Source organism: Linepithema humile, chromosome 2, assembly GCF_040581485.1.
Source record: "Linepithema humile isolate Giens D197 chromosome 2, Lhum_UNIL_v1.0, whole genome shotgun sequence".
NCBI classification, from domain to species: domain Eukaryota; kingdom Metazoa; phylum Arthropoda; class Insecta; order Hymenoptera; family Formicidae; genus Linepithema; species Linepithema humile.
The window spans coordinates 15,109,978-15,136,541 of NC_090129.1; the positions used below are offsets into that span (position 1 = coordinate 15,109,978).

At 31.6% G+C, this 26,564-nt stretch overlaps 1 protein-coding gene, 2 long non-coding RNA genes and 1 pseudogene across 3 annotated transcripts; 2 read left to right on the forward strand and 2 right to left on the reverse strand.

The window, feature by feature from the left end:
• Nucleotides 1-487: 487 nt before the first annotated feature.
• Nucleotides 488-2,143, reverse strand: LOC136997955 (uncharacterized). The gene is made up of 2 exons (XR_010888503.1): nt 1,175-2,143; nt 488-1,087 (listed from the first exon to the last, which is right to left on the reverse strand). It is a non-coding gene; the product is annotated as an uncharacterized lncRNA (long non-coding RNA).
• A 91-nt stretch (nt 2,144-2,234) lies between these two features.
• Nucleotides 2,235-3,836, forward strand: LOC136997976 (uncharacterized). The gene is made up of 2 exons (XR_010888529.1): nt 2,235-3,149; nt 3,237-3,836. It is a non-coding gene; the product is annotated as an uncharacterized lncRNA (long non-coding RNA).
• Nucleotides 3,837-4,509: 673 nt separating this feature from the next.
• Nucleotides 4,510-9,995, forward strand: LOC136997882 (uncharacterized). Its single transcript, XM_067349281.1, has 8 exons — nt 4,510-4,528; nt 4,658-4,735; nt 5,110-5,217; nt 6,304-6,495; nt 7,075-7,128; nt 7,416-7,547; nt 8,279-8,401; nt 9,360-9,995. The coding sequence occupies exons 1-8, from the start codon at nt 4,510-4,512 to the stop codon at nt 9,644-9,646; spliced, it is 993 nt and encodes a 330-aa protein (XP_067205382.1). The 3' UTR covers nt 9,647-9,995.
• Nucleotides 9,996-24,165: 14,170 nt separating this feature from the next.
• On the reverse strand, nt 24,166-26,564 carry LOC136997731 (uncharacterized; annotated as a pseudogene).

Sequence of the window (26,564 nt, forward strand, 5' to 3'; positions counted from 1 at the left end):
CGCTACAAACAGCTAAGGTCGGATCTTGTTTGTTAATAATTTTAATTCAATGAACAGTACAAACGTTTCAACTACGGAATTTGGCCTTTCTCAATGTATATATATATATATATATATATATATATATATATATATATATTAAAATAAAGAATCACAATTGATTTGAATAATGTTACACATACATTTTCCGAAAGTATTATATTGTTTTAATGCTTTATTCTGTATTCGTGATTTACATGTTTAGTTTTATTGTTTATTCTCTGTTTTTGCAACTCGATAACGATCCATTTGAACGTTATACTTAAAATTTCTCTTAAATTTAGTCCTTATAATAACTTAATAAATTATTGTCATTGACATCCTATGTTTTGGGTGTATCAAATTCTGTGTGTGCGGTTTTTTTTTCTTTGTTCGTTTGTTTGTTTGTTTGTAAAACAATGATCTTGCAAGAAAATTCATTGTTTTACAAGACTTGACCACAAAAACACAGAATTTGATAGACACGGAACATAGGACAATGCCAATAATTTATTAACTTGTTTCAAGTACTAAGTTCAAGGAAAATTTTAAGTATGACGTTCAAATCGTTATCGAGTTGCAAAAACAGCGGATAAACAATAGAACTATAAATGTAAATCGAATACAAAAGAAAGCATCAAAACAATATAATACTTCCGGAGAACATGTATGCGTAGCGTTATTTAAATCAATTGTGATTGCTTTTTTAAACATATATACACTGAAAATCTCCAAATCCCATGGCTGAAACGTTTGTACTGTTCAATAAATTGAAATTATTAGCAAACAAGATCCAGCTTAAGCTCTTTGTAGCGTTTCAATTACATATTTATTAATTAATAGCAAAAGCTATTCTTCTTTTTTTAATTGATATATATTTTTGTCTCTTCTGTCGCAAAATTTCATTTAGAGATATTGAATTACCTTCCAGAGCTCAAATTGACTTGTGCTTCCGCAATTTGTTTGTCGCGCACTATGTTATGTCGGATGCGTACTCTCTTTACGCTATGCCCTTCCGCTAATCTCTCAATATTTATTTCTTGGTCAATAAGTAATTCACCTAAACTTTCTGTAAGATGAAAAGATTATATTGCAGAAATACAGTTATACAATGTATGTTGAAAAGTTATTGTGATAATAAGAAATACTGCCATACGAAGAAACTGCCAAATATTATGATGTATTCCGTCAAATCTGTGGAAAAGTACGTAATGAAAATCTTCCACAAAATTGTTCGTTCTTATTGGCGTATTAAAAACGCAAACTTTTTCTTTCGCAGGAAGCCATGTACGTCTTAAATAGACTGTGAATTGTAATACAGCGGGATGCTCTGTGGATACGAGATCAGCTTCTTCTTGAATTATCCGCAAACCTTCCTCAAATGCATTGACCGGTGCTAATGGCAAAGTCATGGCAAAACCAAAAATCTTTCTAGGGGCTGCCATTAAACCTAAAGCTTTCCAGCGTCTTAATATGGCCTGCGTAATATGTAATATTTAATAGAATATTGAATCATATTTAACAAGCACATGAATCGTGTAACAATAAAAAAGCTATATAAAGAACGCAAAATTATGAAATTTTGTTTTTGTTTTTAGATACTATAAATACGTACTTGATTAAAATGAAACCAACTACCAGTTATACGTGCTTCTGGAAAAATTTCTCTTGCAACTGTCATCGCTGCATGTTCGTAATCAATCATAATTGACTGCACTCCTTGCAATGCATTCGGATGGAGCTCCTTTACCCTTTGCCAAATTGCATTGTATACATCTATTGTGCGCTTCTCACGCAATGCAAAAAGGACAGGTATGCCCTAATAGATAAAAAACAAAATAGTAAATATAACATTTTATTAACATTCATAAAGAGATTAAAAGTTATTAAATATATAATGTTTTATATGCTTAACGTACTGTGTCCATATATCGTATATAAATGATATATAATTGCACAAAGGATGGCATTCTAGGAACAACCTGTTCAAAAGGATGAATTTCTTCATTGTAAATATATTTAAATGTTTTTTTTTTTTATTCATTTTTGTCCATTTAAATCTTAAATGTTACTTACCGAAAATGTACCGTCCATAAATATTTCTGTGGCTGCTACTAGAGCATTTAATAGGGCATCCGTTGTAAATAATACTGCTCTATATATAGAGCTCTAGTAGCAGCCACAGAAATATTTATGGACGGTACATTTTCGGTAAGTAACATTTAAGATTTAAATGGACAAAAATGAATAAAAAAAAAAAACATTTAAATATATTTACAATGAAGAAATTCATCCTTTTGAACAGGTTGTTCCTAGAATGCCATCCTTTGTGCAATTATATATCATTTATATACGATATATGGACACAGTACGTTAAGCATATAAAACATTATATATTTAATAACTTTTAATCTCTTTATGAATGTTAATAAAATGTTATATTTACTATTTTGTTTTTTATCTATTAGGGCATACCTGTCCTTTTTGCATTGCGTGAGAAGCGCACAATAGATGTATACAATGCAATTTGGCAAAGGGTAAAGGAGCTCCATCCGAATGCATTGCAAGGAGTGCAGTCAATTATGATTGATTACGAACATGCAGCGATGACAGTTGCAAGAGAAATTTTTCCAGAAGCACGTATAACTGGTAGTTGGTTTCATTTTAATCAAGTACGTATTTATAGTATCTAAAAACAAAAACAAAATTTCATAATTTTGCGTTCTTTATATAGCTTTTTTATTGTTACACGATTCATGTGCTTGTTAAATATGATTCAATATTCTATTAAATATTACATATTACGCAGGCCATATTAAGACGCTGGAAAGCTTTAGGTTTAATGGCAGCCCCTAGAAAGATTTTTGGTTTTGCCATGACTTTGCCATTAGCACCGGTCAATGCATTTGAGGAAGGTTTGCGGATAATTCAAGAAGAAGCTGATCTCGTATCCACAGAGCATCCCGCTGTATTACAATTCACAGTCTATTTAAGACGTACATGGCTTCCTGCGAAAGAAAAAGTTTGCGTTTTTAATACGCCAATAAGAACGAACAATTTTGTGGAAGATTTTCATTACGTACTTTTCCACAGATTTGACGGAATACATCATAATATTTGGCAGTTTCTTCGTATGGCAGTATTTCTTATTATCACAATAACTTTTCAACATACATTGTATAACTGTATTTCTGCAATATAATCTTTTCATCTTACAGAAAGTTTAGGTGAATTACTTATTGACCAAGAAATAAATATTGAGAGATTAGCGGAAGGGCATAGCGTAAAGAGAGTACGCATCCGACATAACATAGTGCGCGACAAACAAATTGCGGAAGCACAAGTCAATTTGAGCTCTGGAAGGTAATTCAATATCTCTAAATGAAATTTTGCGACAGAAGAGACAAAAATATATATCAATTAAAAAAAGAAGAATAGCTTTTGCTATTAATTAATAAATATGTAATTGAAACGCTACAAAGAGCTTAAGCTGGATCTTGTTTGCTAATAATTTCAATTTATTGAACAGTACAAACGTTTCAGCCATGGGATTTGGAGATTTTCAGTGTATATATGTTTAAAAAAGCAATCACAATTGATTTAAATAACGCTACGCATACATGTTCTCCGGAAGTATTATATTGTTTTGATGCTTTCTTTTGTATTCGATTTACATTTATAGTTCTATTGTTTATCCGCTGTTTTTGCAACTCGATAACGATTTGAACGTCATACTTAAAATTTTCCTTGAACTTAGTACTTGAAACAAGTTAATAAATTATTGGCATTGTCCTATGTTCCGTGTCTATCAAATTCTGTGTTTTTGTGGTCAAGTCTTGTAAAACAATGAATTTTCTTGCAAGATCATTGTTTTACAAACAAACAAACAAACGAACAAAGAAAAAAAAACCGCACACACAGAATTTGATACACCCAAAACATAGGATGTCAATGACAATAATTTATTAAGTTATTATAAGGACTAAATTTAAGAGAAATTTTAAGTATAACGTTCAAATGGATCGTTATCGAGTTGCAAAAACAGAGAATAAACAATAAAACTAAACATGTAAATCACGAATACAGAATAAAGCATTAAAACAATATAATACTTTCGGAAAATGTATGTGTAACATTATTCAAATCAATTGTGATTCTTTATTTTAATATATATATATATATATATATATATATATATATACATTGAGAAAGGCCAAATTCCGTAGTTGAAACGTTTGTACTGTTCATTGAATTAAAATTATTAACAAACAAGATCCGACCTTAGCTGTTTGTAGCGTTTTATTACATATTTAGGAATACATATGTTCTTCAAAGTTGTATCACATTTTTATGTAACATGTTTAATGTTAAATTATTGTAATTTTCTATTTGCATAATATAACATGATATATAATAATATATTAATGTAATTTTTATTACTGTAGGCTTTCGCTGAGAGAATTTCTGCAAACACTCTGCAGGGTGTCGCAAATGCCTGAAGAAAATTTTGGTTTGTTTTAAAATTTCATGATATACATATATATATATACATATATATATATATATATATATATATATAATACTTTGTAGTATATACTTTGTAGAAGAGGGCAAAGAAAATAATATATTCTTATTGTAGCTCTACAAGACGATATTTTAGATGACACTCCAGGACATGAGGAAACAATAGATAACAATCTATTAGATGCGCATACAGGTATCGTACATATAAATATCTTATATTTTAACTTTGTCATTTTTATCGGTCATATTCCTTCTAAAGTGCTATTTTACTTTCGTTCTGTTTTTGACGTATATAATACGTCAAAATATATAGACAATTATATTGCTTCGTTGTTTTCGAGTCATTTTAATACGTGAATAGTGTGTCTACAAGATATTGATATAGAAATTATTTTAATAGTTTATTATATTTACGTATACTTTTATGGCAGAGTAGAAAACAAACTTTTCTATATTTTTATACTCACAGTAAGATGAAAATAAAAGAAATAAATTTTTCTTCCTTACTTTTTTATTTATAATTTAGTTTTATAAATTTCTGCAAACATTTATATTCGTTGTTTACAGTGCAGAAACCTGTGTCCATATCACATACTGTTATTGAAAATCAAGAGGTTGATAGAACAGAGCCAATAATTGCAAACGTTGCATCTGACAGACATGGATTATCACGAGGTACGTTTAAAAGAATTTGAGTTAAAATTTTGCTTCTATCTTCAATTAAAATTTTCACACGTTGTAAATTCTTAAAAGACTGCGCGCGCGCGATAGATTTAATTTAGATAGAAATTAAATCCCTTTGTATCTTGAATAGGCAATTCGAACAACAAACAATTTTTTACTTAGAGTTTAAAGAAAAGGAATTTTCGATAAAATTTAGCAAATTCTTCTAAGTATATTCAAATTATTATTTTGGAAATTCAAATTAAGCGTATTCAATATCGGATGTATCACTGACAATTTTCGATAAATATTTTCTTGAGTATTTTACTGTCTGAAAAATTTTTAAAAGATATATTATTCTATTTTATCTTATGTCATTATTTATTCGTAATAGTAAGCATGCATACTGGATGGATGATTTAAAACGAGTGTAAAGTTTCAATAAATTATTTGGAAGATTATTTCGTAAAAAAATGTCATATGAACATATAGGTTCTTTTTCTTTTTAAAATTGACATCCTTAATATTTACACAGTTGGTGCAATGCGTTCATTCAGCTCAAGGAGCACATTTTAAGTTTTTTTTCTTTTTTTTTCTTTAAATATAAAAATGTGAATTATAAATAAATGATGCATATCCTCTTGTTTTATTTTGAGTTTACAACGATTACTTTTATTAAGCATATGATTTTACTGTGACAACGGCAAAATTTTAAAACTTTTAATTACATAGATATTGATATATATGTATGTATAAGGTTTTGTTTATACTTTTTTTCAGAATAATCTGTCTAAATTTGTTACACTTGTTTTGAATCAACTTGCACACTCTGTTAACATAATTATGGAATCGAAATTGTAAAGCTTATCTATCTTATGATAAAGATCTTTTGTTTATTAATAACGAACTCTCAAATACGACTCAAATGCGCAATCTACTGTATCAGTGATTATATAAGAGAAAAAATATCACAGATTTTATATTAATAATTGACACTTATTTGCATGTGCGGTTAATTATTGACTTTATATAGAATATTTTGCAAAATAATATCTTTTCAATATTAAAAACTTATTACTATTTTCTTCCAATTGACAGCATCGGTTGTTGCTAATTCAGAGCCGGATTCAGAATTGGATATTACCAGAACCAATCTTCCACGGAGTCGTGGAAGACCTCCATGTAATCGTGGAAGACCTCCATGTAATCGTGGAAGACCTCCACGCAGTCGTGGCAGACCTCCACGCAGTCGTGGCAGACCTCCGAGACGCGGTCGTAATTTGCAAAGAGGTAAAATAATCTGTATTTTATAGAGCAGCGCTCGGAAATAGTTGCACATTTCGAGCCGATTCAGGAGACGACGCCTCCTGTTCCCCCACTCCCGCCCGGCCGCTGGCGGCCGAGCCGCCGATAGCTCTGCCGCAGGAGCGTTTTATATAAGAAATAGGCTGGGTTGTTGAGGCACCTCTCAGAAAATAGTAATATTTTCTTTGCTACATAAATATTGTTTATTTTCATTAATAATTAAATATATATATATTATGTATTAATGAAAATAAACATTATTTATGTAGTGAAGAAAATGTTACGATTTCCTGAGAGATGCCTAAACAATTCAGCCTATTTCTAATATAAAACGCTCCTGAGCCAGAGGAGCTATCGACGGCTCGGCTGCCAGCGGCCGGGCGGTAGTGGGGGAACAGGAGGCGTCGTTTCCTGAATCGACTCGAAATGTGCAACTAATTCCAAGCGTTGTTATACAGTATAGATGTATACCTTATAAAAATGTGTAATTTGTATATATCTTATAAGTTATATTTTAGAACATATAAAAAAAGAAAATTATACAAAATGATTTTTATTTTCCAGCCGCTGAAACATTCGAACCCATAAGTCAAATCGAAGAAGCTCATTCTATTGAAGGTAGGTACCCGAGACGAAATTTTATTACTTCCAATGTTAATTTGTTTTTATTTATATATTTTAAAGAACTTTGATAGATTTAGTATACTTAATTTGTTTATATTTCAATGAAGCATTCATATCGGAAATTCATATTTGGAAATTTTTCAATAAAATAAATGTCTATCGAGAATTATCAATAATGTATCCACATCGGATGTATTATTGATATGGATACATGATTTATTTTATTAGAAATGAATATGATGAGTATTATGTGTGACTATATACTTACATTATTTCCATAGCTACTTCACATCATTTGGACACACTTACTTTGGATGGCGAACTAACAAGAAGCAGGAACCGTGGCAGACCTCCTAAACGACGTGGACGACGCGGCAGATTTACGACGCTTTCACGGACTGAAGAAATCACAGGTAAAACATATTATTTTTCGCTATATAATATAGTATAGTAAACTGAAATAAATATTAAGGTATAGTACTTCCGCGATCATACCTGAGAAAATCATATTTCTTTGGAATATTTTTAAATTTTAACTGCATATTAATAGAAATACTACCTACGCATTTGTAAAGTTAGAAAAAGATTGACCGTACCGAAGTTGAGATATTTAAAGTTAGCATTTTTTATACGAATTACATAAAAGTGCTAACTTTAACTTTAAATATCTCAGCTTCGGTACGGTTAATTTTTTTCTAACATTACATAGGTGTAGGTATTATTTTTATTAATATACAGTTAAAATTTAAAAATATTCCTAAGAAATATGATTTTCTCAGGTATGGTCGCGGAAAGTACTACCTTAAACTGACAATAATTACATTGCTGTGATAATATTAATTAATAATATATGTATTTTATCAATTTGATGTTATCTTTTTCGGGATTTTATCACATTGTAAAGAATTTGAATTGATATAATTTTAAAAATAAACACGATTAACTTTGAAAATAATAAAAATATGAATTGATTATTATGATATATACTATTATCCAATATAAATATCTAAACAATTAATACAGCATAAAGGTTTGTACATTATTGATTTTATAAATGTAATAATTTGACATAATGGAAAATAAAGCATTTTAAAAAAATTATATTTATTAATGAATATGTTGATAAATATTGTCATTATTTCAGGACACACAAGCACTGAACAAGGAAGTCAACAAATAGAAGTGTTGTCGAGCGAATCTGATCATAATGAAGAAAATGAAATAGAAGCAGTTTCGAGCGATCAGAATGAGATGGTGCATAATGAAGGTTAGTATACATATTCCCATTTGTGATCATAATACGGTACACATTTTTAAAGTTAGATCCGATTGGCCATAAAGAATACGACAATGGCTATAAAAATCTTTTATTGCAAACTAAAATAATTTAACATATATTTAATTTTTCTACGTAATTGACGTCGATTGCATCTTGTACGTAATTTCTACGTAATTGACGACGATTGCATCTTGTATTGTATATCGTAGCATTAGCCTTTTTATACAGGTATCAAACAATTCTGCTGTCACTGAATTGAATCACTTCACTTTGAAGGTCGAACAAATGTGTGACCATATCATTTTGAAAACGTTAGCAAGAAAGCTACACTTTTAAAGTGTAAAAATATGTGATAATCATTGTGGGATTATCCAGAGTATGGAAGAATAATCAAAGAAAATCAGTGTCAATTCTATAGAGTTGGATGAATAGATTCGACTGTGAACTTTTTAACCTACACTTTTCTCCCTACAATTAATATCTCGCCTATAAATATAATCATATTTTACATCTTAAAAGTGACTTTCTTGTCAGTGTTTTCAAAATCACATAATCACACATTTGTTCAACTTACAAAATGAAATGATTCAATTTATCGACGGCAGAATTATTTAAGATTATAAAAAAGTTGATGCTACAGTACAAAGTGTATCGAGGTCGACTAGAAACGGTGATTAGAAAAATTAAGTGTATATTAAAGCATTCTTAATTTGTATTAAAAGATTTTCATAATTATACCCAACGAGAAATGACTCATCGAATTGACGTCGAATCGACATCAATATGATGTAATATCGATGATTTCGATGTCGATTTGATGTCGATTTGACATCGATTGATAGGTCATTTCTCGCTGGGTAATTAACTGTAGCTTTTTTACGATGGACTGGATCTTATTTTAAAAACACGCGCCTGTTATTATCATTAATTAATTTATATTTTATAGATTTTGAAGATATTTTTCGCACACCAGAAGATGATTTTGGAACGATTGGTCTAAGCGATAAAGAAGAGGATCACTTACCTTTTCATCCTGTTAGTACAATAGCATCAAGCCAGCGCAATCGCTCCAATGGTACATGCTGCACATGCTTGAATGCTACTGCCGCGTACATATTTGTTCCATGTGGACATTTGTGTATTTGTAGTGAGTGCCAAAAACGATTGCAAGATCATAAATGTCCACTATGTCGTAAAAAATATTCCTACTGTATTCGCGCCATAACGATATAAATACTGTATAATTTTACATGTAAAATTCAAGCATTTACATGTAAAATTCAAGCATTTACATGTAAAATTCAAGCATTTTCGCGCCGTATATAACGTATATAACGTATTCGCGCCATAACGATATAAACACTGTATAATTTTACATGTAAAATTCAAGCATTTACATGTAAAATTCAAGCATTTTTGCGCCGTATATAACGTATATAACGTATTCGCGCCATAACGATATAAATACTGTATAATTTTACATGTAAAATTCAAGCATTTACATGTAAAATTCAAGCATTTTAAGATGTAAAATATGATTTGATTTGACACTACTTTTTTTTCTGTGCAATGTGTATGTGTATAATCAAAAAAAGAAGATATCGAATTGTTGTGCCCTTTGTGATAGGGCACGGGTTCGGGATCTGCCGAGGAGTTAGGCCGGGAATCCGGGAATAATCTTTTGATGTTTTTTCAATAAAAAACAGTCTCTCATATATTTATTGGTTTCTTGTTCTATTACAAATTCCCTTACTTTTAGTTAGTCTAGGTTCCGTCAGGAATCCTTGTCGTAATGTGGTATCACGGAGCCCCAAGTTATTCTTATTCGCTTTTAGCGAATTGTTATAATTCGCGTTCTTCTAGATTTGTGGTCCCAACGGACTTACGTCCGTTTCTTGTGAATGATAGTTTTAGACCCGCCGTCGTGATCTCGCGACGGCGATTTTATATCTGTGAAACTGCACTTGATTGCAGTTTTAACGATCTAACTTGCTGACGAAATTCGATCGTTCGTCAGCATTGTCGCGTAAAAAGTGAGTTAGGTTTTAATTTTCGCTGCGCGAGTTATCCGGTGTCTCGCATGAGCCGGAAACTGAATATTAGATATCTTAATCTGATATGCAATAGATATTTTCTTATATTTTATTAATATATATATATTTTATTATTAATAATTGGTTGTGGTTCTTTGGACCCACAACATCCTCCCCCCGTTGAGAAAAGAAAACGAGGAGATACGAGTTTTCGTAACCTTGAGGCTCCATTTATTTATTCTAAAATGGACTTCGTTCTTTCCATAGTTTTATTCCTAATATAATGGCAAGTATTATGGCAATTACAACAGCTATGCTACTTGTTGTCATAGGATAGACAAATGCTTGTTCTGCGAATGGATTTTTTAGATTGTCGTTAACATCTTTATTTATTTCCTCAAGTTTATTACTGAGGTCCATTAATTCTTTCGGATCTTGTATAATTTTTTTAAATTTTAGTCCTTGCAATAGACTTTTCTTATTTTGTGTATTCTGATCTTTGCTAAATGTTAAATTAAAATTTGGTAAATAAGTTTGTATATTCGCGATTTGCTCAACGTTTTTTGTTTTTATTGTCATATCTGTTGCAATTACCTTACAGTTTTCTTTTAACGTTATTTTTCCTGTTCGCTTAATTACTACAACAGTTTCTTTATTATTTTTACAATGTATATATATTTGTTGTTCCTTAAGTGTAGAGTACAACCATGTATTTGGTGTTTTTAATGCTATCCATAAAGTTTGATTACTCTTAATATAACGCTTATCGCAATTATCCGCATTTTTTGTTATATGTGAGTACGTTTGTATTTCGCAAAGAGAATTTGTGTTTACAATATAAATAGGACTATAAGGTTCGCATAAATATGTATTGTGTACATTGATACATTTATTTAAGTTTTCTTTTGTTATAGTCATGTATGTCGGTCCGTCTGTACTTATCGCGATTATATGTTGATTTACTTCAGTGAAAACGAAAATATTGTCATGGTCATGTATAGGTAAAGGAATTATTTTTATTATTTTGTATTTAGGAAATGTTATCAAAGGGAATTGTAGTATAGTATAAATATTTGTATTGTCATAGTATGCGCTTGTGGTAATTAATTTTTTGATGGTATTCCATTCTTCTATTTTGAGTCCAAAGGGAAATTGTGTTCCTTGAGGCAAATGAGGCGTCGCTTCTTTTAATTCAGAAATTATTTTTTCTATTGGTGTTATTTTTGGATTTAATATTCCGTTTTGTATTTGTGTCAGAAAATCCATAATATCTTGAATGTCTCGCTGTAGATCAGTTAGAATTGCATTTATTATTAGAAAGTGTTCTAATATATCTTCTCGTTTAATTTCATCTGAGATTCGATTGTAAATATTTTTTGTAGCGTTTTTTAATAATTCGTTATTATGTTCTAGTGTATCTTCTAGCTTATTTATGTGTGTAAGCGTTGTGTTTAATATTTTTATTTGCGTTTTTGCGGCGTGTTGTGTTATTTGTTCGTTATTTTTTATCAAGTGTAATTGTTCATTAATATTTTTCTCGTCATCTGCGTCCATGGTTCCAAATAGAGTTTTAGCGATACTACCTATCCCGTTTATTAATCCGCGTCGTTTGTCGGAAGGTTTTTTATAAATGGTATTTATTTGTTTTATCGATTCCGTCAATTGATTAATGTTCTTTTCGATTATTAACTTCATGTTTCGGCATGGTTGTTTAGTGGATTTATTATTAATTTCATTACAAATTTCATCCGTATCTTGTATTTTTTCCTTAATACGTTTAAATCTTATATTTATTGCCGTAATATCTAATTTTATTACTAGTTTCCATTTTGTTTCGATGAGATTTAGTTCTCCTATTTGTTCATAATATAGCCCTGGTTCTTGTGAGAAGTACTCTATCTTGACTGGGGATATTGTTTCAGTTCTCACCTTGATTAGTTTATCCTCTAGTATAGCGTACCTGGAAGTTTTATGCTACGTGTTATATTATATCAATAGTGTAGGGTGTTACGATAATTTTTTATATGTGCGTGTTCTGCATTTTGTCCTTTGAAAGGGTCTTATGTTTTGTGCGAGTGCTACTGTGCATCAGTTTTCGTTCGGCGTCTGATTTGTTACCATTATCATGGAGTTCGAGAATTTAGTTGTTGTTTTACGGTCTGAGACCGATGATAGGGTAGTGATGCGACGAGAATTTTCTCTTGCGGAGATATTGGAAGAGTTGGTGCCTGCCTTCGTGCAAAGTTCTCCCGAGAGACTTGTCATACAGCGACAAAGGAGAGCCCTTTGTCGTCAGCTCCTTGTTGGGCTGCGCCGTGCTGTGTCGCGGCAATTTCGGCCATTTAATGGTCGCCGTCGCCGGATTGGACATTTACAGTGGCGACGTGTTATGTTACTGATTTCGGAGATGACCTGTGTTCTCAACCGGGTGCGATGGCTCGCGGAGGAGGAGAGCGAGAACGAGGAATATCCCGATTCTCCATAATGCGGTAAGTGTGATTTAGTTTTCGATAAAATGCTTAATGCGGTTTGCATGCACCAGCATTGTTTTTCGCCCTTTTTTTATGATGTAGTTAACGCTTGATTTTTTCTCAATTACTATGTAAGGTCCTGTCCATAACGCGTCAAGTTTTTTCGAGCGTCCACGTCTTAGTGTTTCGTCGTATAATAATACCTTGTCGCCTGCTCTAAACGTGCTTATATTAGCCTTTTTGTCGTAGCATTCTTTTGACTTTGCTTTCTCCTCTTGCATGTTCGCTTTCGCTACCTGGTGTGCTGTACGCAATCTTTCTTTGAATTCGGATATGTAGTCATCATACGTATACGTTAATTTCGGAGGACATGTCAGGGCCGTAGGGAGCGTAACCTGGTGTCCGTACAACAGTTCAAATGGCGTATAACCTGTCGCTGTATGTGGTGTAGTATTGTATGTAAACATCGCGTAGGGCAGCCATTCGTCCCAATCGGTCTGATCTCCGTTTATGTAGTGTCGCAAGTACTCTGCTAGTGTCCTGTGCGATCTTTCGAGCGCGCCGTTACTTTCCGGGTGGTACGCGCTTGTACGAATCTTCTCAATTTTTAACAGTTTGCAAGTGCTCTTAAACACTTCGCTCATAAAATTCGTTCCCTGGTCGGTGAGAATTTTATCAGGCACTCCGTATTCCAAAATTATTTTTGTAACGAATGCCTTCGCTACTGTACCAGCTTCCTGATTTTCGATGGGCATTGCCTTGCTCAATTTCGTGAAATGATCTTGGAATGTTAGTACGTATTTGTTTCCGGTTAGAGTTACGGTTAACGGTCCTACTATATCTAGTGCGCATTTTTCGAATGGCCTATCCGGAGTATCGGTAATAATCATTGGCGTTTTACTTCGTCGTTTTAATTTATTCTTTTGACAATGCTCGCATTTGGCGATGTATTGTTTTACGTCTTTTGTTAACCCTTTCCAGTTGTGAGTTAAACGGATTCGATTTATGGTGCGTTGCACGCCTTGATGCCCGCCTATCGGTGCATCATGATACTCATATAATATTTGCTGTTTTTCTTCCTCCGTGTACCTTTTTATCTCTTTTTCGCTATCTCTTTCTTCTTCCTCTTCGTCACTCTCTTTCTCCTTGTCGATTATATGTATAGCGTGAACGACGTTGCGACTTAGTGCGTCAGCATTTGTATTGTATTTTCCGGCTTTGTGTACGATTTCATAGTCGTACTCTTCCAATTTCAGTCTCCATCTAATTAGACGAGATCCTGGATCGGTCACGTTAAACAACCAAATTAGCGGTTTATGGTCGGTGACAATTTTAAATTTGGTCCCGTATAGGTACGGTCGAAAATGTTTGACCGCCCACACAATCGCGAGTAATTCTTTTTCCGTCGTGTTATAATTTTGTTCTGCACGAGAAAGAATTCTGCTAGCATAAGCTATTGGTCGGTCTTGTCCTATCATTCCTTGTGACAAGATACCTCCTATCGCGAAATCCGATGCGTCGGTAGTTAGTATAAATTCATCGTTGAAATTTGGGTACTGCAAGACGGGGGCGGTAATTAGTTTCTCTTTTAGATTGTCAAAAGCTTTTTGCTGCTCTTGTGTCCACTCAAATTTTACTCCCTTTTTAACTAATTTTGTGAGTGGTTTGACTATTTTCGAAAAATTTTCGATAAACCGTCTATAATAGCCCGCCAGTCCTATGAATGATTGCACATCCTTGACTCGTTTTGGCGTAGGGAAATTCTTTACTGCCTGGATTTTTCCAGGGTCAGGCATAATTCCATGTTCGGTAATTATGTGTCCTAAATATGCCACTTCTTTTCTAAGAAATTCACACTTGTCCGGCTGTAATTTCAGATTATTGTCGCGTATTTTTTGTAATACTTCTAATAGTCGCCGGTTGTGGTCTTCTAAACTAGCGCCGTATATCACGATGTCGTCTAAATAGACCAGACACCGTATTCCTTGTATGCCCGCCAGAATAGTATTCATTAATCTTTGAAACGTTGCCGGGGCATTCTTTAGTCCGAACGGCATCCGATTAAATTCATAATGCCCGTAGGGCGTTGAAAAAGCCGTTTTTTGCTTATCTCTGTCTGCCATGGGTATTTGATGATAGCCCGATGCCAGATCTAACGTTGTAAAATATTTCGAATTCCCTAGTTGGTCCAAAATATCTGTTATATTTGGCAGTGGAAAAGAGTCTCCGACTGTTAGGTCGTTTAATTTTCGGAAATCGACCACGACTCTCATTTTAGGTTTTCCCGAAGCGTCTGTTTTCTTCGGTACCACCAAAAGTGGTGCGTTCCATTGGCTCGAGCTTGGACGTACGATATCGTTTCTTAACATTTCCTGTACCTGTCTATTTACTTCGGCCTTATGCTTCTCCGGTAATCTATACGGTCGCGTATTCACGGGTGCCGTACCGGCTCGAGTTACGATCTCGTGTTGCAGTGCCTCGGTGCAGGTCAGGGGTTCTCCGTCCAAATGGAATACATCATCGAAATCTTCGCAGATTTTAAGTAGAGTTTTTCGCTCTTCGTTATTTAAGTGATCGAGACGAAGCGCCTCTTTAATTCGTTGCATGCGTGACAAGGGAATTTCCTTTGGTATATACGTCTGAGCTATTAATATCTCGGCATTTTCTTCTGTCTTTACTTCTTCAATTTCTACTACTGGAGCTTGCATTTCTATTTTAGTTTCGGTAGTATTTATTATGCTAATCGGGCAACTATTATTTTTTGACTCGACTAGGCAATTTCCGATAAATATTCCTGGTCTAGTTTCCACTGCTTGGATTATTCCTGCTGTGTTTTCTTTAGTTATGGCTGTTATAATAGTTTCGCTTCTAGCTTCTAAAGTAAACTTTTTGCATGGGAAAAGTGTAAATAAATTTTTATCGATGCGTAGTTTTTTGGTAGTATAGTCCCAAGATGCTTGATATTTTTGTAGGAAGTCGGCTCCGAGGATTCCGTCATATTCGATAGGAAAGTCGTCTTTTATCACGTTTAATTCATGTTTAACATTTCTTGTTTTTAACGGAATAGTTGCTTGCATTACGCCTATAGTATCCGCTTTGTGCCCTGTTGCGCCAATGATTGTTATCTTTTTATCGTATATTATGGTTTCATCTTTCAATTTATTCAATTTTATTAGACTCATGGTAGCTCCTGTGTCGATCAACATATTTATTTTATCGTCAATCACTTCATTCATGGGTAGTGAAATCAGATCGAGCTCAGTGTGTGCATGATTTATCTCATCAGCTGTTAGTACCTTATGCTCTCGTACTGTCTTAGCTGTTGCTTTAATTGTTTTCCTTTCTGCATCGTCGTCCTCAGTCTCGCGATGCTTATTAGTTTTATTTATGGTATTTCGCGTGTTTGATTCTTCATTTATTTTCTTATTTTTAGTATATTCCGGTTTTCCGTTTAATATCCAACATTCGGTACGGTTATGTCCGGATTTTTTGCAATAATTACAATGTTTATCCAGCGTATTAAATCTTGATCCGCTCGGTTTAGGCAAAGTGAATTGATTACCGTAGCGGCTCGTTCGGCAATCGCGACCGTAATGTCCTTGCTTGCCGCATTTATGGCATTGAATTGCCTTAGAATTATTAAAACTTTTATTCGCGTTGTACGCGGAATCACGTGGTCTCTTTAATTTTTTCTCTGCTTTGGCCCCTTCAATGGCTTCTTGCAGGGTTGCATATCGTTGCGCGCGTATTATCATTCGTATATCCTCGCGCAGTCCATACACAAAGTTTTGTAGCGCTTGCTGTTTAACTGTATCTAATATAGTGCGTTTATCTTGCGGTGTCTTTCCTGGACTGTCTGTTAGAGATTCGTATAGCTGCATCGCTAAATGGTCTGCTCGTGCCCCATATTCTACTGCACTTTCTCCGGGTCGTTGTTTCAAATGATTAAATTCAATTTGAATCGATGCAGGATTTTTCTTAGGGTAGTAAAAGCTTTCCAGTTCGTTTTTTTAACTGTTCAAACGATCTGATATCTTTGATCTCAAAATTTATTAATGCTCTGCCTTGCAATTTAGTCGACATTATGACGTCGAGTAGCTCGTCTGCGAACTCGGGCTTTACATACTTCATTGCACATGTACAAGCGCTTAGAAATGATTTTAAGTTCGTTCGTGACGTACCGTCAAAAATAGGTATTAAATTTATCGCGTTTTTTGATGTCATGTAGCGTTGTGCGTCAGTGGATTGTCTGTTTCGTATGTCTTCAGTAGTTCGACCGTATGAAATGTCGGTTTCGCGTTCTTGTCGCGGATTTCGTTCGTGATGATGCGCATGAAGATACTCAAATAATGTCGCGATCTGTTCGCGCATTTCGTGCATTGTTTCTTCTAGTGCTGAAATCTGATTTTTATTTTTTGGGCGTGTTCCCGTTCGAAGTCCGCTGGCTTCGTTTTCTCTTGTATTTTGCTCCATTAACGCGGATATTTCGTTTTCTATTTCGATGTCTGCCTCACTCTTCCTTCTTTGAGACATTTTTTCGTTTCTTCTTTCACGGATTTCGTCCGGATCAAATATGCTACTATCGTATGATGTTAGCTCAAACTCGCTGTAATCTGACACGCGGCTTGGTGTTTTACTAATGTAAGGTCTAGTCTTTTTAGTTTTTACTTCTATCACGGTATCGTTAAGAGCGGGAATTAAACTCGAATCGATATCTTCGAAAGTGTAATCTCGTTTAGCTTCTATGTTTGCATCCAATTCGTCGTCGGTATCACCGTCCGAGTTTGTGTATTGTAATGTACGGCGTACGTTATCGCTTATGTCGCGAGTCGCGTCTTCGATAACGCGTATCGGGTTTAACGCTGTGCGGATTGCGTGTCGCGCTTGGTTGCTAAATAGCCACGACCTATTTCGTACGGGACCGGGGTCGCTTTCGCTTTTGTACATTCACGCGTTTTTATATTTTATATAATGGTTCGGACTTACAGTAGTAGTAGTATGATCGCTCGCATGTTGCCTCGTCCTTAGCTGCGGTTCGCTGTCCGGCTGTAGATCGTAGGCTGTAGGTGTAGGTCGCTCGGCTGCTTTCTGCGGCTGGCTCCTATTTCGCTGACTCCGCTCGGCACTGCTTGGCTCTGGATAGTCTGCTGCTGCGCTGCTACTCTGCTTACCGTTGCGTTGGTCGGGGTCTTCTCGTTTCAATAATCTCCGTATTGAAACTTGTCCGCCGACTATTTTGCACTTAATTTTCGGCTGCTTACTGCTGCGTTGGTCGGGGTCTTCTCGTTTCAATAATCTCCGTATTGAAACTTGTCCGCCGACTAATTTTCACTCACTTAAAATTTTTTTTTTTTTCTTTTTGTTTCAGGCTCTGGACTTTCCGGGTTCCTGGTCCCGAAGGAGAGGCAGATCCCACCGCTGCCACCAGATATTTGTTGTGCCCTTTGTGATAGGGCACGGGTTCGGGATCTGCCGAGGAGTTAGGCCGGGAATCCGGGAATAATCTTTTGATGTTTTTTCAATAAAAAACAGTCTCTCATATATTTATTGGTTTCTTGTTCTATTACAAATTCCCTTACTTTTAGTTAGTCTAGGTTCCGTCAGGAATCCTTGTCGTAATGTGGTATCACGGAGCCCCAAGTTATTCTTATTCGCTTTTAGCGAATTGTTATAATTCGCGTTCTTCTAGATTTGTGGTCCCAACGGACTTACGTCCGTTTCTTGTGAATGATAGTTTTAGACCCGCCGTCGTGATCTCGCGACGGCGATTTTATATCTGTGAAACTGCACTTGATTGCAGTTTTAACGATCTAACTTGCTGACGAAATTCGATCGTTCGTCAGCATTGTCGCGTAAAAAGTGAGTTAGGTTTTAATTTTCGCTGCGCGAGTTATCCGGTGTCTCGCATGAGCCGGAAACTGAATATTAGATATCTTAATCTGATATGCAATAGATATTTTCTTATATTTTATTAATATATATATATTTTATTATTAATAATTGGTTGTGGTTCTTTGGACCCACAACAGAATTAACAGTTGCATAGATCTCTCTATCTTTCCCTCCCTCCCTCCCTCCCTCTCTCTCTTTCTCTCTCTCTTTCTGTAGATTTAAATCGCTCCTGATGTCAAAGTTGTGATTTTTTCTATTTTATGTGAGTAATACTTGTGTGCAATGTGTATGTGTGCAATAAAGTCATGCGTGCAATCCCAAGTAAAACAGAAAGTCAAAATAATATCAGTTCGACATCATATTGACTTTCTGTTCTCCTTGGGATGTGTATGCGTGCAATACAGTCGTGTGTGCAATGTGTATGTGTGCAATAAAGTCATGTGTGCAATGTGTATGTGTGCAATAATATTATGTGTGCAATGTGTATGAGCGCAATAATGTCATGTGTGCAATCTGTATGTGTGCAATAATGTTTTGTGCGCAAACGTACGTTTGTATTTTTAATTATTAAATGTGCGCAATAATATTATGTGTGCAATGTGTATGTGCGCAATAATGTCATGTGTGCAACCTATATGTGTGCAATAATGTCTTGTGTGCAAACGTACGTTTGTATTTTTAATTTTTAAATGTGCGCAATAATGCTTGTAGGCAATCGCTCTGTAGGCAATCGGGAATGTCGGCAATTGAAGCTGTCGGCAAAATGTTGTGGGCAAACGAAGCTGTTGGCAAATGGGAATGTAGGCAGTTGAGACCCTCCCAAAGTTTTTATTGGATTTTTTTGTTCATAATAATTAATTGTATTTTTTTATAAAAAGAATTTTTTTTTTTTTCCTTTTGTATTTTTTTTTTTTTTTTTTTTTTGAGGTAAAACTGATTCTGACATTTTTAAAAATTATTTATTGGGGTATTATTCCAGAATAATTGGAAGCAGAGTTTTATTTAATATTATATATATTATTTATTTTTTTACTTTTATTGATATATTTTTTTTGATTATTTTATAGATTTAAATCTTTTAATATAAATTCAATAATATATTATATAAATAATTATTTAATAAGAATTTTTGATTATTTAATTATTCATATAATATATTATTAAATTTATATTAAAATATTTAAATCTATAAAAAAATAAAAAAAAATCAAAAAAAAAAATCAAAGAAAGCAAAAATATAAATAATATATATAATATTAAATAAAACTCAGCTTCCAATTATTCTGAAATAATACCCCGATAAATAATTTTTAAAAATATCAGAATCAGTTTTACCTCAAAAAAAAAAAAAATAAAATACAATTAATTTTAATGAACAAAAAAATCCAATAAAAACGTTCATTAAAATTATAAATAAAAATATTTTTGATAATTCCTTTTTATTCAAACACATAAATATTTATGGAATATGAATTTTAGGGTTAATATTTATGTATTTAACTAAAAAAAAATTATCAAAAATTTTTTTATTTATAATTTTAATGAAAGTTTTTATTGGATTTTTTTGTTCATGAAAATTAATTGTATTTTTTTTATAAAAAGAATTTTTTTTTTGTATTTTTTTTTTTTTGAGATAAAACTGATTTTGACATTTTTAAAAATTATTTATTGGGGTATTATTCCATAATAATTGAAAGCAGAGTTTTATTTAATATTATATATATTATTTATTTTTTTGCTTTTATTGATTTATTTTTCTTGATTATTTTATAGATTTAAATCTTTTAATATAAAATCAATAATATATTAAATAAATAATTATTTAATAAGAATTTTTGATTATTTAATTATTCATATAATATATTATTAAATTTATATTAAAATATTTAAATCTATAAAAAAATAAAAAAAAATCAAAGAAAAAAATTAATAAAAGCAAAAAAATAAATAATATATATAATATTAAATAAAACTCAGCTTCCAATTATTCTGAAATAATACCCCAATAAATAATTTTTAAAAATGTCAGAATCAGTTTTACCTCAAAAAAAAAAAATAAAATACAATTAATTTTAATGAACAAAAAAATCCAATAAAAACTTTCATTAAAATTATAAATAAAAATATTTTTGATAATTCCTTTTTATTGAAACACATAAATATTTTTGGAATATGAATTTTAGGGTTAATATTTATATATATAAAACTTTAAAAAAAAAACTGTCGTATATATTAACCTTCCAAAAAAATTAATCTTCCAAAAATAAATGTCGTATATATATTAACAAACCTTCTAAAAAAAAGTTGTTTATATAAACACGCAAATCTTCCAAAAAAAGTTGTTGTATATATAACCTTTCAAAAAAAGCTGTCGTATATATTAACCTTCCAAAAAATTTATCTTCCACAAAAAAATGTATATATATTATTAACAAATAACAAACCTTTCAAAAAAAGTTGTTGTATATATAACCAAATAAAAATTTGCTACATATTCTGCCTATGAAAGAGGTGATATCAGAAAATGACGCCAAGTTTAAATAAAAAACCTTTCAAAAAAACTTGTATGAATATATTTTAAAAAAAGTTGTATATACCAAATAAAAATTCGCTATATATTCTGCCTATAAAAGAGGTGATATCAGAAAATGACGCCAAGTTTAAATAAAAAATTTTTCAAAAAAACTTGTATGTATATATTTTAAAAAAAGTTGTATATACCAAATAAAAATTCGCTATATATTCTGCCTATAAAAAAGGTGATATCAGAAAATGACGCCAAGTTTAAATAAAAGACCTTTCAAAAAAACTTGTATGTATATATATTACGAAAAAGGATTATATTTATTGCGCTTATTGCGTTTACAGCTTTTTAACCAATAAGCATCGATAAGATTGTATTTAGTTAGTTTTGCATCTTTATCTAGTTATTTATTTAAAAATTATATTCATATCTACAATTAGTTAATTTTTTTTCAAGTATACATTTTAAAATAATTGCATCTGTATCTAGTTACTTTTGCTTCTATATCTAATTATTTAAATTTAAAAATGATATTTGTGTTTATATCTATCTAGTTAATTTTTCTTAAGTATACTTTTTAAAATAATTGCATTTGTATCTAGTTATTTTTTTTTATATCTGTATCTAGTTAAATAAAATAATTTTTTAAATAAAAGTATTTAATTCAAAAATAAAAAAATTTTTCAAATTTAATCAAAATAAAAAAATATTACAAAATTTTGCAAAAAACTTGGCGCTGCTGTACTGAACTATTAACTTACATAAGATTCGCATCGCAATACTTTGGGCTTGTTTGTTTTAGCTACACTGGGGCTGCTCTGGGTCTGCTCTACACAGGATAATACAGGACAGATAAATAGTTTGTCCTGTATTATCTTGTTTAGAGCAGACCCAGAGCTGCCCCAGTGCAGCTAAAACGAACAAGCCCTTTAACATGCTCCTAATCATTCCAACATACTTTAATCTATAGTATATGTGACGTAATACTATAGTTTAGTTTGGAGTATTAGAGCGAGTAGGAGCATGTTAGAGCAAGCGATGCAAACAAATTTCGGCTCAAACAGACTAGAGCGACGAAGCGGCAAGTGGCGATGCTATAGCCAATCAACTTACAATTTTACCGTAAGAATACCGTAAGAACAAGAGTTTAATTGGCTATCGCGTCGCCGTTTGCCGCTCTGGTCAGTTTGAGTCATTATAACACTTAATCATGTAAATTGTAAAATTATTGCTCATTTTTATTCTCTATAATATTTTAAGATGTATTTAACATGTAGTTCAGTACAGCAGCGCCAAATTTTTTGCGAAATTTTGTAATATTTTTTTATTTTGATTAAATTTGAAAAATTTTTTTATTTTTGAATTAAATACTTTTATTTAAAAAATTATTTTATTTAACTAGATACAGATATAAAAAAAATAACTAGATACAGATGCAATTATTTTAAAAAGTATACTTAAGAAAAATTAACTAGATAGATATAAACACAAATATCATTTTTAAATTTAAATAATTAGATATAGAAGCAAAAGTAACTAGATACAGATGCAATTATTTTAAAATGTATACTTGAAAAAAAATTAACTAATTGTAGATATAAATATAATTTTTAAATAAATAACTAGATAAAGATGCAAAAATAACTAAATACAATCTTATCGATGCTTATTGGTTAAAAAGCTGTAAACGCAATAAGCGCAATAAATATAATCTTTTTTCGTAATATATATACATACAAGTTTTTTTGAAAGGTCTTTTATTTAAACTTGGCGTCATTTTCTGATATCACCTCTTTTATAGGCAGAATATATAGCGAATTTTTATTTGGTATATACAACTTTTTTTAAAATATATACATACAAGTTTTTTTGAAAGGTTTTTTATTTAAACTTGGCGTCATTTTCTGATATCACCTCTTTTATAGGCAGAATATATAGCGAATTTTTATTTGGTATATACAACTTTTTTTAAAATATATACATACAAGTTTTTTTGAAAGGTTTTTTATTTAAACTTGGCGTCATTTTCTGATATCACCTCTTTTATAGGCAGAATATGTAGCAAATTTTTATTTGGTTATATATACAACAACTTTTTTTGAAAGGTTTGTTATTTGTTAATAATATATATACATTTTTTTGTGGAAGATAAATTTTTTGGAAGGTTAATATATACGACAGCTTTTTTTGAAAGGTTATATATACAACAACTTTTTTTGGAAGATTTGCGTGTTTATATAAACAACTTTTTTTTGGAAGATTTGTTAATATATATACGACATTTATTTTTGGAAGATTAATTTTTTTGGAAGGTTAATATATACGACAGTTTTTTTTTGAAAGGTTTATATATACAACAACTTTTTTTGGAAGGTTAAAATAATATATACGACAGTTTTTTTTTTGAAAGATTTATATATACAACAACTTTTTTTGGAAGGTTAAAATATACAACAACTTTTTTGTAAGGTTTGCGTGTTTATATATACAACAACTTTTTTTGGGAGGTTTATATATACAACAACTTTTTTTGGAAGGTTAAAATATACAACTTTTTTTGGGAGGTTTGCGTGTATACAACTTTTTTTTGGAAGATTTGCGTGTACTTGGCGCCTTTTCTTTACCTTTTTTTAAAAAGGTAATTTGTTGATATAAAATATACAACTTTTTTGTAAGGTTTGCGTGTTTATATATACAACAACTTTTTTTGGAAGGTTTGCGTGTATACAATAACTTTTTTTTGGAAGGTTTGCGTGTACTTGGCGCCTTTTTTTTACCTTTTTTTAAAAAGGTAATTTGTTGATTGATGGATATCATTTCTTTTTTTCAGTAAAAATATTACTAAATATATAAACTTTATATTGATATTTCAGAGTGAAATAACAATTGTGAAATAATTAATTAGATTTTGCTAAAGAGTCCCACCACCACCCCCGTCATATAAAACGGTCCTCTTTGATTAATGTTGTAATAATACAAAGTTATATATAATTATGTAAATATCAAACAAATCGTTTCTAGGCCATTGTATTTGTCTAATTTAAGCGTCATTGGCTTAACTTTCTTTATTTTCTTATTTTTTATATGATATTTGATTATCTATAAAGATTTTCGTCATCAGTGAACATATTTTAATAAAATATTTGATTATATATGACAATTCTTTTTACTATTTATTATCAAAAGATATGATCAAATAATACCACCAATTACTTATCAATTTTCTGTAAGAAAATGATACAGATATCTTTAGCGCCTCTAGGCCATTGTCTTTTTCTAATTTGCGCATCGTCAGCTTCAATCCAAGTATTAGACATTTCTTCTCTACATATACTTGTGTAATGACCATTTTTGATACATGATCCATGATGGAATATTGCACTCATAACTTTGTAGAATTGTCCAGCAATATTTATTTTAGTTGTTGGGACAGCACGTAAAGTAAACTTATCTGTTTTTGTTGATATACCGTCTTGAATTGCTATTAAATGCATGACAATTATATCTCCGGTTAATATTAATTCACTTTTACATAATATGTCATTTCCTGTACAATTTTCACATGATTCGTTGTGTAATTGACACCAATGAGAAAATGTAACATTTAATAATTCATTAAGATCAAAACTTTTTTTCTTCCGTTTATTAACAGGAATTGAAAGAAGGATATTTTTATTAACAATAGTCGTCGTATTATGACAATTTTTACATCGTTTAATGGAAGTGACTTGATGCTCAACTAAATTTTTTATATAATCGTATTTCGTGCAAAGAGCTATAAGAAATTCACATGCATCTCGTTTAACATTTTTGGAGAAAAATTCTCCTAAACTTTGTCGTATTACATATGTATTCAAGTTAGGCAGTTTGTTTTCATATTGATTTATTAAAATACCTAAAATACTTAATTTATCATACTCAAATATTAGTTTTCTAATAACATTTAAATGTAAAAAGCATTGCAATACTGCATTTGCATAACACGAACCCTTATCTATATTTTGAAAACCATGCGTGACCCAAGTAATATTTTTTCGAACTTTTGTATGTGATTCTTGAACAGAACTAATTATTTTGGGTTGTACCCATAAAATATCTTTTATTTTATGATACTTTTCTTTTGAAACAGAAATTATATCTGTTTTGGATTTGTGTATTCGTTTTAATCGATTATATTCAACAATAGCTTCTTCACTAGCTTCTATAGATGAAGGGTCAAAATTGATCAAATGCAATCCATCTGAAGATGTTACTCGTGACAATGCAACATAAACTTGGCCGTGACTAAATACAGAATTACCTATGTCCATAATAGCATTCTGCAAACTCAGGCCTTGGCTTTTATGAACAGTAATTCCGTAACTTAGACACAATGGAAATTGTTTTCGAATAACATATGCTTTCTCCATCACCGCAAATTTGACATTTACCCTTTTAATTAAATATTCTAAACCTGATGGCAAAAGAAGCTTAATTTTTTTTATATAACCGTTAGAAATATCTTGTACAACTGAAATGACTTTAGCAATTGTACCATTAACAAGACCCAACTAGCATCAATATTACGCCTTATCATAACTTTTGCCCCAATTTTTATAACAATTTGTTTTGAAAGCCCAGCTGTTTTAGAATTATCATCATCATTATTTTCCAACACTTTTAATATTTTCTTTTTTATATATGGAATACATTCGATTGTATCTTCAGCAATTAATAATATTTCTTTCGAAGCAATACGACTTAACATTGCAGCATTCAAAACGTCACACATGTGACAAGTGGGCAATAAACAAACGGTATCTGATGGCAAATTGTTAATAAAATCACATAATTCATTTAATCTAGATTCGAAGGAATCTTCTGTAAAAGATATTTTCCTATTTTCCAAAATTTCATAATCAGACTTTGTTAATAAACCAATACGAATTCTTGACAATAATTCACGATAAGACTCATCTTCTTGCTGGCGCATATTAATTGTCAACTCATCGTAATCAAATAATGTAGTCCACAAATTTACAGTCTGTAGACTGTAGACAACCGATATATTTGTTAACTTTTTCATTTGACAAATCTTTAAAGACATAATCTTCATGTACAGGAGGCAATTGAAGCAAATCTCCAAACAAAAGAATATGCCTTTTACCAAACCAGCCATCATCACAATCACTTGAATCAAATATTTCAGACAATCGAAGATGTATGTACATTAAAGTCAAATTAGATATCAT